This window comes from Garra rufa, chromosome 7, assembly GCF_049309525.1.
Source record: "Garra rufa chromosome 7, GarRuf1.0, whole genome shotgun sequence".
Classification (NCBI taxonomy): Eukaryota; Metazoa; Chordata; class Actinopteri; order Cypriniformes; family Cyprinidae; genus Garra; species Garra rufa.
Genome location: NC_133367.1, coordinates 12,304,866 through 12,320,832, shown reverse-complemented (window position 1 = coordinate 12,320,832; position 15,967 = coordinate 12,304,866). Strand labels below are relative to the sequence as shown.

Here is a 15,967-nt window from a genome sequence, read left to right as displayed (position 1 = left end):
TAAAATAACCTGATCTAGACTATGACTGATGTTTCTAAACCAGTAAAATATGAACTCAACAATATATCAACCACATAAACTGTTGAAAAACTGTTCAATAAAAGCTTTGTTCACACTCAAATTTTTTATTTTGCACAATCATTTCAAAATTAGATTGATTTTATTTTGACTTACTGTTTGTGCGCTGAACCTTAGGAGTTCTGTAATAAAGTTCAATAAATCTACATCTGTCTTCCTCTTCTCTCTCGTCGTTCTCTTTGTTTTTTCTGTTTCTGTTTCTCCCATTCCTCCCGTTCTCTCTTTAGCTCTTCTTGTATCGTTCTCTCTTGATGCTCAATGTCTTTAATGTCTCGTTTATATTGTTCTTCTCTTTCTCTATATTCCTCTTCTATTATTTTTCTCTCTTTGTCACACGTCTGTCTTTCTTCCTCCATCATCATCTTCATTCTCTGTCTCTCTTCTTTATGTTTGATCTCAAGATCTTCTTTCTCTCTCAGTCTTCTTTCTCTCTCGCGTGGAAGTTTCTCATAATATTCATCCCATGTTTCCTTTTCTGTCTTTCTCCTTCTCTCCTCTTCTTTATCTCTTCTTTTTCTTGCGTCTTGTTTCTGTTTCTCCCATTCCTCTCGTTCACTTTGTATCTTTGTTTTATATCGTTCTTCTCTCTCAATAAATTCTTTTTCTCTGCTCTTTCTCTCTTTATCATGAATCTGTCTTTCTTCCTCCATTAACATCTTCATCCTCTTTCTTTCTTCTTCATATTTGAACTGAAGATCTTCTCTCTCTCTCTGACTTCTTTCTCTGTCTTGTTTAAGTATCTTATTATATCCATCCCACATTTCCTGTTCTTTCTTTCTCCATTTCTCCTCTTCTTCTTCTCTTCTTTGTCTTTCCTGTTGTTTCTGTTTCTCCCATTCCTCTCGTTCTCTCTTCAGCTGCTCTCGTATCTTTCTCTCTTGTTCCTCTCTTTCTTTAATGTCTCTTTTATATTGTTCTTCTCTCTCTCTGAATTCTTGTTCTCTTCTCTTTCTCTCTTTCTCATGATTTTGTCTTTCTTCCTCTATCTTCATCTTCATCCTCTCTTTCTCCTCCTTATGTTTGTTCATCAGTTCTTCTCTTTCTCTGTTCACTTGCTCCACTTTCTCCATCAGTATCTTCTTTTCTTTCTCTTGTATTTGTCTCTCCATCTCTCTGAACATCTTACATGAGTAGTAACTCCCTCCGTTTGCTTTCACCATGTTGTCTATCTTCAGCAGTAGATCAGTCACCTGTGTTCGGTCTCCAGTCTCTTCATTATTGAACACATGGAATCTGTTTCCACATGATTCAATCAGCTGATTCAGAGCAGATCCAGGTTTTCCCAGATACTGTTCAATGGTTTTATTCTTCAGAAAGTCTCCTCTGGTGAAGAGCACTATGGAGAACATTAATGAGTTTTTGCCAAACGTCTCTTTGATGATCTTCACTGATGTTGATTCTTCTTGAGTGAATCGTTGCCCTAAATTGATCACGATGATAAACACATGTGGTCCAGGCAGGATCATGGAGATGCAGTTACTCATTTCTCTCTGGATCTCCTCATTAGTCAGATCAGTATCAAACAGTCCTGGAGTGTCGATCACAGTAATGTGTCTGCCATTGATTTCAGCTGTCTCTCTCTGACACTCCTCAGTAACAGATGCTTGAGAAAAGTCTGCTATAAACACTTCTCTTCCTAAGATGGTGTTTCCACTTGAACTCTTTCCAACTCCAGTTTTTCCCAGCAGCACAATCCTCAGTTCATCTTCACCTTCTCTTGAATCTAAAAAACAAAGAAATTAAAACAATAAATTGAAATTCAAGTAAATATAGTGAATTATGAAGATCATCAGAGAATATTGTGTATAATTTATACTGAATCATCATGTGCTAATCATATTGTTTGTAATGTTATTTCTTCTTACAAATCTGTGTAGATTTCAGCAATCATGAAATCTGTTTTTTTAATACATGTCGATTTTCTGATCATTACCTTGTGACTGAAACCATGTCTCTAATGAATGGATTTTCCTCTTCATTTCTTCTAATTCTATTTGTTTTTCCATCTGTGTCTCCATCAATGTCTCTGTGGAGAAACAATCACCTCTATTTTCCTCAACCATCTGCTCCAGTTTCTCCATCAACACAGACACTTGTGTGTTCAGGTCAATGAACTGATGTCTTCCTCCAAATCTCTCAATGACAGACTGTGTTTCTTCATTTAGTTCTGCTGTCTGATGCTCTGAATTCTGCTTTATGAGGATCATGATGTGTTTGTTGATTCTTGAGCTGAATATCCTCTGGATCTCCTCTATTTCTGCTTTGTCTTCATTATTAGGAGCATCAGGAATGATGAGGATGAAAACATGAACTCCAGGATGACAGAGAGACACACAGCGGTGAGTCTGACGCATCACTTCCTCCTCTGAGAGCTGAGTGTTGAACAGAGCAGGAAGCTCCACCAGACTGATCAGACGTCCATCAAGCTCCACGTCTCTCCTCACACACTCTGAGCTCAGCTCTGATCTTCTCTGGCTCTGCTTCAGGATCAGGTTTGAGGTGAAGGATTTTAATTCTCTGTTACTTCCACACACAAACAGATTCAGCTTTACATGCTCTGGATCTGTGTCAAAAGAATAAATTAGTTTAACAATGTGGTTTCAACTTAAAAAGTTAGATTAATGCTCCATTCACATCATGTCGGAATTACTGCAGTCTGGCTACAAAAAGTGTTTACAAGCTGTAATGCTTGCCAGAGGGGCTGTTAATAAATACTGACAATCCAAGCCCTTTTCCTTTTTTGTTATTCTGTTATTCACTCATTCATTCTCGTAAGCAACTACATTTCTCCGCAAGCACACGTGAGTCTGGCATTACAGAAACTTGCTGATCAGATCACAGACACAGAACAACAAAACGCGGACTCTGTTTTAATGATTCTTGGGGATTTTAACAAATCAAATCTCTCCCATGAACTTCCAATATACGGTCAGCATGTTACATGTCCCATCAGAGACAGTAATATATTGGACCACTGTTACACCACAATAAGGAATGCATATCACTCCGTCCCACGGGCAGCTTTGGGACTCTCTGATCACTGCCTAGTTCATCTTTTACCAACCTACAGGCAGAAACTGAAATCTGCTAAACTTGTAGTAAAGACTGTAAAGAGATGGACCAATGAAACAAAGCAGGTTTTACAAGCCTGTTTCCAACTGACTGATTGGAGTGTTTTTGAAGCTGCTGCAAACGATCTGGATGAGCTCACAGAGACTGTAACTTCATAAATCAGTTTCTGTGAAGATATATGCATCCCTACCAGGACTAGGGATGGGTATCATTAACATTTTACCGATACTGATACCGATACTGCTTATTGTGCTTACATTATTTTTTAAATTATTCTAAAAGATAGCTCTGATCTGTCATATAGCCTATTAGGACTTAAACAGATCGCAGGTGATCCGTGATATGTACGGACCAAGTCCAGCCCCATCATTCAAGCTTTTTGAAACCACAAGAAGAAACGAAACAGAAATCAATTTGTTACTTACGCTCTGTTCTGGCACATACCCGAAGCGCACACAAGTGTGGCATACCAAGTTGATAGATACATATGCATGGTGGTTTGTGATTATGTCGCAATATTGGAAATAGTTCTATTTTAAACCATGAAGGCGAGCCAATGGATATCATACAAGCAACGTGCAAACTTTGCTAATAGTTATGTAAAAAAAAAAAAAAAAATGACGGCATTTTCTAATGCTGCAACGCATATTCTCTTAGAGACTACAAAAGACGAATCAACTTAACCGTGCTGATAACGGTATATAACTGTCTAAAATTATTCCCTTAGTATTTCTCTATAGTGGAAAAACACGAAAAATAAGTGCAGTGTCTCCTGAGTGTAACTCTATCGCTGAATTATAATTTGACATGAATGTATGTCGCGAGTTGAAGTTGGAGCGAGAGACAGTAAATACAGTGCATTGCTTGAGATAGAAGTTGTGTTTTGTTAGTAAATGTTTCATTACAGTTACTAGTGTCGCCTCCTTTGTTCACTATTACACTACTGCTTATATTGCGTCTGCGGCCAGAAACACACTGAATAAAGAGACTAGAGTGGCTAAAAAGAGCTACGCTAAAAAGTTGGAAGATCAGTTCTCTTCCAGTGACACAGTTTCAGTATGGAAAGGTCTGAAAGCCATCACAAAGTACAAGACACAATTTCCCAACACTGAGGCAAATTAACAACTTGCTGAAGACCTGAATAAATTTCATTGTAGATTCAAAACCCCCAACACCCATTCTGATCATCTCTTTTCACAACCTTTAAAACCTCCATCAACCCCCCTCTCCCAACCTCCTTCACTTTGAATCAGCAATGATGATGTGCATCAGGTCTTCAGAAATAACAAAGGAAAAATGGCACCAGGCGAGATGGTGTCACACCAGCCTGTCTGAAAACCTGTGCTGACCAGCTGGGCCACATCTTTTCACAGATCTTCAATAGATCTCTGGAGCTGATTGAGGTCCCTTCCTGTTTCAATCATTCCACCATCATCCCCGTCCCAAAGAAACCCGTTGCTTTAATGTCTGTGGTCATGAAGGCATTCGAAAAACTGGTTTTGGCTTATCTGAAGAACATCACTGGACCCTTACTGGACCCCCTGCAGTTTGCTAACTGAGCAACCAGGTCCATGGATGATGCCGTAAACATGGGACTGCACTTCAACCTGCAACCTGGACAAAATAGGGACTTATGTGACAATCCTGTTCATGGACTTCAGTTCAGCCTATAACACTATCATCCCAACACTTCTCCAGGCCAAACTAACCCAGCTCTCTGTTCCTAGCTTTGTCAATGGATTACCCACTTCCTGACAGACAGGCAGCAGCTAGTGAGGTTAGGTAAACTCACATCCAGGACTATCACAATTAGCACTGGTGCCCCTCAAGGATGTGTTCTCGCCCCAATGTTCTTCTCCATCTACACCAATGACAGCACATCTAAAGACCCCTCTGTCAAACTCCTGAAGTTTGTAAGGGTGGGAGAAAAAAAATAGATTCACCTAACTATGGCGATTCTTTCTGAAACGATTTTAAAAATCTATTGGTTTACCTCAGAAATGATTTATATTGCATTATTTTACTTTTCCTAAGAGGTGGTGGGGAGAAGTTACCACTTTTATTCCAACAGAGGACGAAATGTATAAATGCGTTGTACTTTAAGCAGCACCGCGCAGACGATTGGGGTATGACATCAAAGTACTGCAAGAGCAATTTGAAAGCATGCAGAGCCATCTGCCTCCTCAGGGCTCCAGTTGTTTTGCAGCCATTTTTTCTGCTGGTAGGACTAATTTTTGTGAGCGGTCGCACTGGCATGACCACTGCATTGTTTAACTCATAAGCGCTGCCATTTTTGTTGCATATGATAAACATATAACGACAAACGAAACGAAAGCGAAACTAAACCACGTTAAGTTTCAGCTGCGCAGCGTAGACCGTTTATCAGCTCGGACCGCAAAGCAAACAAACTTGTCTGAGCTCAAAACAGCTCTACTTGGGAGCCAAGTTGATTTTGCAAAACGCTTACTGCACAGTGCTGAGAGATCCAGTAAGAAGTGTTTGAATTTGCAGCACAATGAAAACGGTTGCTGCAAGATCTAGTGAGAATCATTCGAATTCTGCCCAGAATTCTCTGTTATAAACAGCACTGACTTAGCCTACGTCAGAAAACCAGAATAATTAATGCTAACTGTAACTATTGTGTTGTGGTAGAAATAATAATACATTAATTTGTTACATTATTCATTATACATAGCTGGAGGCTAGAATACACTACGACTTTTAATAGCTGATCAGATTTTTTATCTGTTGCTCTCTATAGATTACAGACTTTAGACAGGCCCAGCCGTTAATAGCAAACGATTAACAATTGTACTCATTACAAAGGTTTAAGGTAATATTTTTGTGTCTATTTGTCTTCTTTAAAATAGGTAGCTTATTTATAAATGGTATTTATTCATGTGTGGTTTACCTACAATAGATGTACACTACTGTAAATAACCTGTAAGCTTATTACTGTATTCTCACAAAGATGCTTTGTTCAGATAAATCAATGAATGCACTCACCCAGTGTCTTGATCTTCATCTGTAAGTCTTTGATTTCATTATCTTTCATGCTCAGTTTGTCCTCTAGTTCATGTCTGACTCTCTTCTCTGCAGCTCTCCAATACATTTGAAGAGAATAGGGTTCAGTCTTCATGTCCTCTATAACATCTAAAATCTTTAGGATCTTTTCTGGGTTTCTCTGGTCCTTTAACCCCATCACACTGTACCAGCTCCCATAGAGACTCACAATCCTCTGAGATTCTGTGGACACTACAAACTCTGACACACTTTGGTCAACAGTGAGTTCAGTAATGAAAAGCACCATGAAGTGCTCATTAGAGTAAAATATTCCTTTAATCTTCTCCATTTCCGCTCTGTCTTCATTAGTAAATGGAGTGACAGGAGTAACAAGGATGAAATGATGAACTCCAGGATCACAGAGAAACACACAGTGGAGAGTCTCCCGCATCACTTCCTCCTCTGAGAGCTGAGTTAGAGCTGGAAGCTCTATTACACTGATCTGCCGTCCATGAATCGTCCCCTCTCTCTTCTGACACACTTTACTCATCTCTTCCTGAGGTTTATTTGTTGACCCTTGTAACATTTTAGACACTAAGTTCTTGAGTGTTGGATTATTTCCACACAGCACAATGTTCAGCTTTGGTTTCCCAGTAATTGTCACTGAAAACATTCATTAGAAACAGTGGATTTAGTTCAGATTTGCTACCAAATGTACCAAATGTTTGCTACTTCATTAATCACTAACAAAATTATTATATTGTAAAATATTATTACATTGCAGTACATTATTTTATCAACTGAAGGTTTGGGTGAATCCACTCTCTATGTATGGCTCTATGATACAAACAGTCTGTCTGCACTCACACCACATCCTTTAGGGTTCACCCAAAACTGACAATTATATTATCATTTACCCATTTCAAAAGTGAAATCTAATATAAAGCCTCAAAATAAAGAAGAAAATTTCTCCTAAATATGGAATTATTATTTTTGGGGATGTTTTGTTGTTGTTGTCACCAAACAGTTTGAAGAACCACTGATCTACAGCAGGTTCTGTCTCTCTCACACACAACCAGGCATTTAAGTGTAAGTGACTTTATCCATTAAACCAAAAAAAGCCAAAAAGAAAAATTAAAATTCAACACATTGGGGCTAATAATTATTTTTATTTTTGGGTTAACTATACTTTAATAGTTAATTTACTTACTGTTAGGACGACCAAAGTCAGGGCTATGTCTACCTGCTGCTGCTAGAGAAGAAAAATCACACATACAGAAAGATAATTATTTAAAAAAGCATATATGCACTGAAAAGCTGTGGCTGCATATATTTGTATCCAATTTGATTCTTACCTGACGCCATTGTAACACCTGCATAAACATCGAAATCGAAAGAAAAGCGATAGACGAGAGCTGACCTGCGCCCCGCCTGCAGAGACTGGAAAAAGGTGATTTTTATATTTAAACCTACTGCGTCCATTTATTTTCCTTCTTTAAACCAGAAATGACAGGAAGATAGGGATTCTTCTTTACTTGTTCTAATGAACAGAATATTCAGATACAATCTCAAAGAAATTATTTTTAAATATATGCAGACAAGGCAAATTCTGGGTCGTAGCTGCAGACACAGAGCCTTATTATCTTTGCTTAATCTGGCCAGAGGGTGGCGCTCTAATGTTGGATCCAAGTACACGCACAGAACGGTATTATTATATTCTGTCTTGTCTATAGTCCGTGGAGAAGCGTTTAAAAACATTTTTAATTGTACTTTGTATAATTAAAACCCACATATGTGAGTAATTCACTTTTACAGTTTTTTTATAAATATATATTATAAAATATATTATAAATAAAAAATTACACATCAACATATTGGGACTAATTATTATTTTAATTTTTAGGGTGACATATACTTTGACTGTTACTACACAACATTGCAACTCCTAAATGTTTGACACATTTATTAATTTACAATTTACTTACTGTTAGGACGATCAAGTTGTGGACTACGTCTACCTGCTAATGCTATAGAGAAGAAAAATCACACACACACACATGCAGAGAGAAAACAGATGGGTTAGACATTATAAATTACTATTTATAAAAAAAATATATGTGCACTGAAAAGCTGTAAATTCACAATGTTTGCAAAGCCAGATATTATATGTAATATCTGATTATTATATTCATATTTAACTTACTTTGGAAAGGTTTCTGTGACCTCTTGCTCAATCTCTGCAAATTTATTTCACAGAACATGATGCACATGTATTAACATAACACTTATAAAATAATAATAAATAATAATAAATAACACTTAACATACAACAAGTTGTTCCAAAATAGGACATTTAATATGCACTTAAGATTTAAAAATACAGTAAGTGTAGCCAATCTGTCAAAGTCAGTTTATTTATAAAGCACTTTTAAAAACAAGTGTTTACCAAAGTGCTGTGCAAGCATACTCAGACAAAAGTCCAACATAATCATAAAAATGTACTCTCGTACTGTGTTAAAACCCAAAGAGTAAAGGTGAGTTTTGAGACTAGAATTAAAAAAGTGAAAGCTTTTGAGCCAAAAGTGCGGTCCCCCCTGGTTTTTAACCTTGTGCGAGGAACAACCAAATGTAAATGCTCAGTGCATCTAAGTGCCAATGAAGGAGTGTAAGTGTATTAAGTCAGAGATATCTTGGTGCTAGTCTATTTAGCGATGGACTAAAATCGATTCTAACATCAACAGAAAGCCACTGAGGAGAGACCAGAATTGGTGTAATATGTTCTCGTTTGCGTGTTTCTGTCAACATACGAGCAGCAGCATTCTGTGCCAACTGCAAACATGTGAGAGAAGCATGGCTAATACCCACATTAAGGGCATTACAGTAAAAATATGTATAACTCTTTCGAAGTTACTAAAAGACAGAAAAGACTATACTTTGGATAACTGCCTCAACTGGAAAAAACTAGCATTAATTGCTGAATTAACCTGTTTATCCAGTTTAAAGTCACTGTCCATTATAACACACAGATTTTTAAAACTGGGCTTGACATGTGATCTTAAAACACCAAGATCCAACCGAGAAGAGTCACGAGCACCTCTGGATCCAAATACAACAACTTCTGTCTTTTCTTCATTAAACTTTCATTAAACCAGCCAGGCTTTAATGTCTTCAAGACAGTCCAGCAATGGTGCTATATAGACTTTTGCATCTTTCCGTTTCAAAGGCAGATAAAGCTGAGTATCTTTGCTTACAAATGAAACAAGATGCCATACTTCCTACAGATGGACCCTATGGGAAGCAAATATAAAACAGAATAGGCCCAAGAATGGAACCTTGAGGAACTCCACACAAGAGGTGCGCTGAAGAGGACATACAATCCCCAAGGCGGACAGAAATACTTAGACAAATAAAACCGAAACCATTCCAGTACCCTTGCAGTACCCTTAATACCAATGCAATTTTCTAATTGAGAAACCAAGATATTATGGTCTACCATGTCAAATGCAGCTGTAGGAACTGAAAGCAAGAAGACAGCATAATTACCAGTCAGTATCTAGTAACAGGTCATTAAAAACTTTGACAAGTGCTGTTTCAGTGCTATGATGGGATTTAAAAGCACACTTCCTAAAACCCATGTAGATCTAGAAAAGACTGCAGTTTAATTAATACAACCTTCTCTAACACTTTGGAAAGAAATGGCAGTTTTGATATAGGTCTAAAATTGGTGATAACTGAGCTGTCCAAATTTGCCTTTTTGATTAATGGTTTCACTATTGCATGTTTAAAATTGTGAGACTGCTATCTATAATTCTCTAAATATTTGGTCCAATGGTTTCAAAAACACGTCCATACAGTAAGAAGATGGTTTAATCTTACCAATAATATCACCTAAAAATAAAACAGACACAGGCTCAAGCTCAAGCTTGTTAAAAACAGCAGAGCACATAGTGGTGGTAGATGGATCAACAGAGGGAAGTAAGAAATGTGATCTAACAGTAACAATCTTATCAACAAAAAAATGTTCACGCATATCAAACGAAAACTCTAGAGAGGTTGATGGCATATGCAGAGCAGCATTAATGGTCTTAAAAAGAACACAGTGCTTATGTGAATTGTTAGAAATAACATATATTGGCAAAACTCCAGCCAAAAAAATCAGAAAAGTCATTAATAAAGTCTGTGTTGTATTGGGGAGGCCGGCAGAAAATCTGCAAGATGCAACTTAACTTTTCCTCTGTGCCTATCCCACTTCCTTCTCGTCGGCGGGCACAGAATTTGGAAAAGGAAAGCAGGTAGTTCATGCGGAAACTGAGGAGGTGGCAAGGTCTTTTGTTCGCCCATATTGATTACCATATTTCCCATCACATTTCTTATATTAAAAAGTGTTTGGCAATCGTACACCAGCAGAGAGTTAGCATTTTTTTTTAAATAATTAATAAAAACAACACAAATACTAACAATTGACGACAGCAGACGGCCGGCCATGTAGACTGGCACGAAATATGGGCCTATAAGAAAAACCCAGGCTCTTTCTTTTTGTTAATTTTATATTGCTTTATATTGTTCTCTTCTCTTTCTCTATTTATCCTGATTCTCTCTTTCTTCCTTCATCTTTATTTTCATTAGCTCCATCTCTTCTTTTAGTTTCTCATAATATTCATCCCACATTTCCTGTTCTTTCTTCTTCCTCTCATCCTCATCTTCTCTTCTCTTTCTCTCTTTATCATGATTCTGTCTTTCTTCCTCCATCATTATCTTCATTCTCTCTATGTCTTGTTTTAGTTCCTCATAATATTTGTCCCATGTTTCCTGTTCTTTCTTCCTCCTTTCATCCTCTTCTTCTCTTCTCTTTCTCTCTTCATCATGATTTTGTCTTACTTCCTCCATCATCATCTTCATTCTCTCTCTCTCTTCTTTAAGCTTCAGATTATATTCATCCCACATTGTCTGTTCTCTCTTTCTCCATTTGTCCTCTTGTTCTTTTCTTTGTTTTGCTTTTTGTTTCTCCCATTCATCTTGTTTTCTCTTCATCTCTGCCGTATATTCTTCTTCTTTAACTCTAAATTTCTCTTCTCTTTTCTTTCTTTCTTTATCATGATTATTTTTTTCCTCATCCATCATCATCTTCATTCTCTTCATATCTTCTTCATGTTTGGATTGAAGATCTTCTTTCTCTCTTTCCATTCTCTCTGTCTCTTGTTTGAATTTCTGATTATATTCATTCTGCATCATCTGTTCTTTCTTTCTCCATTTCTCCTCCTCTTCTTCACTTCTTTGTCTTTCCTGTTGTTTCTGTTTCTCCCATTCTTCTCGTTCTTTCTTCATCTCCTCTTGTATCTTTCTTTCTTCTTCCTCTCTTTCTTTAATCTTTTTTTGATATTGTTCTTCTCTGTCTCTCAATTCATCTTCTCTTCTCTTTCTCTCTTTATCACTATTCTGTCTTTCTTCATCCATCATCGTCTTCATTTTCTTCATCTCTTCTTCATGTTTGGATTGAAGATTTTCTTCCTTTCTTTCCATTCTCTCTCTCTCTTGTTTGAATTTCTGATTATATTCATTCTGCATCATCTGTTCTTTCTTTCTCCATTTCTCTTCCTCTTCTTCTCTTCTTTGTCTTTCCTGTTGTTTCTGTTTCTCCCATTCCTCTTGTTCTCTCTTCAGCTCATCTCGTATATTTCTCTCTTTCTCCTCTCTTTCTTTAATGTCTCGTTTATATTGTTCTTCTCTTTCTCTAAATTCTTCTTCTCTTCTCTTTCTCTCTTTATCACTATTCTGTTTTTGTTCTTTCATCATCATCTTCATCTTCTTTTTCTCTTCTTCATGTTTGTTCATCAGTTCTTCTCTTTCTCTGTTCACTTGCTCCACTTTCTCCATCAGAATCTTCATCTGTTGTTCTTGTATTTCTCTCTCCATCTCTCTGAACATCTTACATGAGTAGTAACTCCCTCCGTTTGCTTTCACCATGTTGTCTATCTTCTGCAGTAGATCAGTCACCTGTGTTCGGTCCTCAGTCTCATTATTATTGAACACATGGAATCTGTTTCCACATGATTCAATCAGCTGATTCAGAGCAGATCCAGGTTTTTCCAGAAACTCTTCAATAGATTTGTTCTTTAGAAAGTCTCCTCTGGTGAAGAGCACTATGATGTACTTTAAAGAGTTTTCTCCAAACATCTCTTGGATGATCTTCACTGATTTTGCCTCTTCTGAAGTGAATCGTCCGACTGGTACCAGTAAGAGAAACACATGTGGTCCAGGCAGGATCATAGAGATGCAGTTACTCATTTCTCTCTGGATCTCCTCATTAGTCAGATCAGTATCAAACAGTCCTGGAGTGTCAATCACAGTAATGTGTCTGCCGTTGATTTCATCTGTCTCGTTCTGACACTCTTTAGTAACAGATGCTTGAGAAATGTCTGATATAAATGCTTTTCTTCCTAAGATGGTGTTTCCAGTTGAACTTTTCCCGACTCCAGTTTTTCCCAGCAGCACAATCCTCAGATCATCTAAAGATAGATAAAATTAAAAACAATTTATTGAATTTCAAGTGAAGACTGTCAATTATCCAGGTCATCAGAGAATGCTTATTATAATTAATACTGAATATAATTAAAACTTAATATAGGTTATACTGAAGCATCATGTGCTAATTATATAATTTCTTCTGAACTGTGCATATAATGTTTTATTGAGAGTTTGCTTTGTTTCACAAATCTGTGTAGAGTTTAACAATCATGAAATGTGTTTCCTGATTATTACCTTGTGTCTGCAATAAATTTATCTTCCTTTTCATTTCATCAAATTTCAATATTTTTTCCATCTGTGTCTCCAATAATGTCTCTGTGGAGAAACAAACACCACTATTTTCCTCCACCATCTGCTCCAGTTTCTCCATCAACACAGACACTTGTGTGTTCAGGTCAATGAACTGATGTCGTCCTCCAAATCTCTGAATGACAGACTGTGTTTCTTCATTTAGTTCTGCTGTCTGATGCTCTGAATTCTGCTTTATGAGGATCATGATGTGTTTGTTGATTCTTGAGCTGAATATCCTCTGGATCTCCTCTATTTCTGCTCTGTCTTCATTATTAAGTGGATCATCAGGAATGATGAGGATGAAAACATGAACTCCAGGATGACAGAGAGACACACAGCGGTGAGTCTGACGCATCACTTCCTCCTCTGAGAGCTGAGTGTTGAACAGAGCAGGAAGCTCCACCAGACTGATCAGACGTCCATCAAGCTCCACGTCTCTCCTCACACACTCTGAGCTCTGCTCTGATCTTCTCTCGCTCTGCTTCAGGATCAGGTTTGATATGAAGGATTTTAATTCTCTGTTACTCCCACACACAACCAGATTCAGCCTCACACCCTCTGGATCTGTGACAAAGGAAGAAAATAGTTTAACAATCTAGATTGAACTTGAAAAGTTAGGTAAATGCTGCACGCACATAATTTGGATTTACTGCAGTCTGGCTTCAAAAAGTGTTGACAAATTCAGATATTTGCCATAGGGCCTGTTACTAAGTACTGCAGGGCACCCCTTTCTCTGTTATTTTGCAACTGTATACTATGGAAATAAAAAATGTAATCTTGCTTAAAATAATAATATTAGAATATTATTGCTGTCATCTTTAACTTGATGCCATTTGGATAAGATCATATTTGATTAACTAGCTATTTACAGGAACAGAAAATTTGACATGGGGTATTTAAACTTTTGCACAGTAATACATTTTTTGTTACTTTAAATCAGTTGTCAAGAACACTGAATTTTGAATTTCATTGCAATTACATGATATTGGTGATATACTCAGTAGCAAGCCATATACTGTCGCTATACGAAGGCAAAATACAATGACAGGTTTTTAATATAATCCACAATAGGTAAATCTATACATGAAGGGCGGGAAAACACACATGTACATAACCTTCGGACGACTAACACTGAACAGAATACAACTTTTAAAGCGTGGACAATGACAGACTGACAAGGTCAAGGTGGTTAACTAGTAATCACACATAACAAGAACAGAAACAGGAAGGACCAAATATGGGCACAAGAGGGAAAAAACACAACAGTCCAATGGGGTGTGACAGTTCGCCCCCCTCCCAGAAGGCACGAGCTCGCGCCGCAGATAAAAAGGGATGGAGGGGACATAGGAGACAAAGCAGTGAATGTGGGATGGAAACAGGAAGTCCTTTTTGGTGGAGGCTTTGGTGGAGGACGGACACCGGGGAGCAGGACAACAAACAGAATCCAGGGTGGAGATGACAGAGGAAGTAGCCAGGGAGGAGAAAGAAGGGTCCAGGGCAGATCAGAGGAGGAAGGAGCAATGAAGGGGACGGAAGGGACCCAGAGCAGGAGGAGCCAGACAAGACCCAGGCAGCAGCCATGAAAGTAGTCCACAGCAAAGCCAACCAAGGGAGGAGCCGACAAAGTTAGAAGCCCTTTGTCAGCATTGCTGTGGACTACTTTCATGGCTGCTGCCTGGGTCTTGTCTGGCTCCTCCTGCTCTGGGTCCCTTCTGTGCCTGGTGGAACTGGTGGGCTGAAGTGTGATGGTACAGACAAGGGAGCTGGGAGCCTGGGTAAAGCCACTGGGTCAGAGGGCCGAGGCGGAGTCCGGGACTCTGAGGCTTGAGGCAGAAATGAGGGGTCCTCCATCCACAACGCCGATGGGGACTGGCAGACAAGTGTCGAGTCCACCGCACAGATGGTGGGCTAAGGGTGAGCTGAGGAGCTGTCAAGAGATGAGAGGAGGCGATAACAGAGGGAGAGTGGGTGGGAAATCCAGGCAGGCAGAGAGTTCAGGCTGACAGATGGTTTAGGGCAGGCAGAGAGTTTAAATGATGGTAGAAGAAGAGGAGGCAAGTCTGCAAATATAGCCTCATGAAAATCGATCAAGTCTTATTCCATATATAATAGACCCTCAGTGGCGGTGCAGTAGGTGATGCTTTCTTCAGCACCCTCACACCCCGCTGAAACATCCACCGTATGATGAAGCCGGGTCTCCCACCTGGTTGGACATGATAGGCTCAGGCTCCAGGGCGATCCTCAGCTCTCTCGCTCCATTTTGCAATGGCTTGTCGGTCATGTTGAGTACTGGCTCTCCATCCGCAGTGGGCTCGGGCAAAAGATTTAACAATTTTTTTTTTGTCAATTTTCTTCTTTTAACCCCCTGGCAGTTTCCCAAAAGGAACTTTAATTACTTTGTCATTTCTGATTGTACAGATAAAAGCAGTACATCAATCGAATCTGTAAAGGGTCTACTTTTATTTGTATATACTCACAAAAACAAAAAAACATTGTGATTTTGCAAAATAAAGGAAACAAAAAGGGTGTGCTGTCTGCCACGTTGATCTCCGTGATCTTCATTCAGAAACGCGTCATTAAAATAGACTATAACTCAGTTAATATACAACACAGAGACATGAGCAATATGTCTAGAGAAAGCCTGATGTCTATACTTTCAAACGAAGTAAGTTTTATCAAAAACAAATATTCTGTGATAAAGTAATCAAAATGAAACCAACATGATGTCCAGTCTCTCTTATCTGCTTCATTAGTTTTAATTAGATCACGCCCACGAGCTATTCCAGTCTTTCATATTCAAATCGTCCACGTGAGGGCGCCGCGCCAAAAGTAGACCCCACATCACGGTAAACAAAGGAGAAATACGTTTCTTTCAAGTTAGTCCTTTCTGGAAGAAGACGGGCTGTCAGGAATAAAACTTACTTCAGAAGATGAACATTATATGAGGCACGTGATCAAGCAGAGGAGATATTTACACAAGTAAGTTTTTTTCTTTTAT

At 38.4% G+C, this 15,967-nt stretch overlaps 2 protein-coding genes across 2 annotated transcripts; both read right to left on the bottom strand.

Moving 5' to 3' along the window:
• Positions 1-221: 221 nt before the first annotated feature.
• On the bottom strand, positions 222-7,518 carry LOC141337924 (GTPase IMAP family member 8-like). Its single transcript, XM_073843499.1, has 5 exons — positions 7,509-7,518; positions 7,364-7,405; positions 6,157-6,816; positions 2,012-2,641; positions 222-1,801 (listed from the first exon to the last, which is right to left on the bottom strand). The coding sequence occupies exons 1-5, from the start codon at positions 7,516-7,518 to the stop codon at positions 222-224; spliced, it is 2,922 nt and encodes a 973-aa protein (XP_073699600.1).
• Positions 7,519-10,728: 3,210 nt separating this feature from the next.
• On the bottom strand, positions 10,729-15,250 carry LOC141337922 (uncharacterized). The gene is made up of 5 exons (XM_073843498.1): positions 15,173-15,250; positions 14,786-14,896; positions 14,347-14,704; positions 12,913-13,533; positions 10,729-12,674 (listed from the first exon to the last, which is right to left on the bottom strand). The coding sequence occupies exons 1-5, from the start codon at positions 15,248-15,250 to the stop codon at positions 10,732-10,734; spliced, it is 3,111 nt and encodes a 1,036-aa protein (XP_073699599.1). The 3' UTR covers positions 10,729-10,731.
• Positions 15,251-15,967: the final 717 nt, after the last annotated feature.

Excerpts from the sequence above, each read along its gene's own strand:
- LOC141337924 (XM_073843499.1), bottom strand. Across the intron at positions 6,817-7,363 it reads TGACTTTGGTCGTCCTAACA|TGACAATTACTGGGAAACCA; the intron begins GTAAGTAAATTA and ends GAATGTTTTCAG. Across the intron at positions 2,642-6,156 it reads GATGAAGATCAAGACACTGG|ATCCAGAGCATGTAAAGCTG; the intron begins GTGAGTGCATTC and ends CTTTTGACACAG.
- LOC141337922 (XM_073843498.1), bottom strand. The coding sequence starts at position 15,250 with ATGACCGACAAGCCATTGCAAAATGGAGCGAGAGAGCTGAGGATCGCC. Across the intron at positions 14,897-15,172 it reads AGCCTATCATGTCCAACCAG|CTCCTCAGCTCACCCTTAGC; the intron begins GTGGGAGACCCG and ends ATCTCTTGACAG. Across the intron at positions 13,534-14,346 it reads TCCACCAAAAAGGACTTCCT|ATCCAGAGGGTGTGAGGCTG; the intron begins GTTTCCATCCCA and ends CCTTTGTCACAG.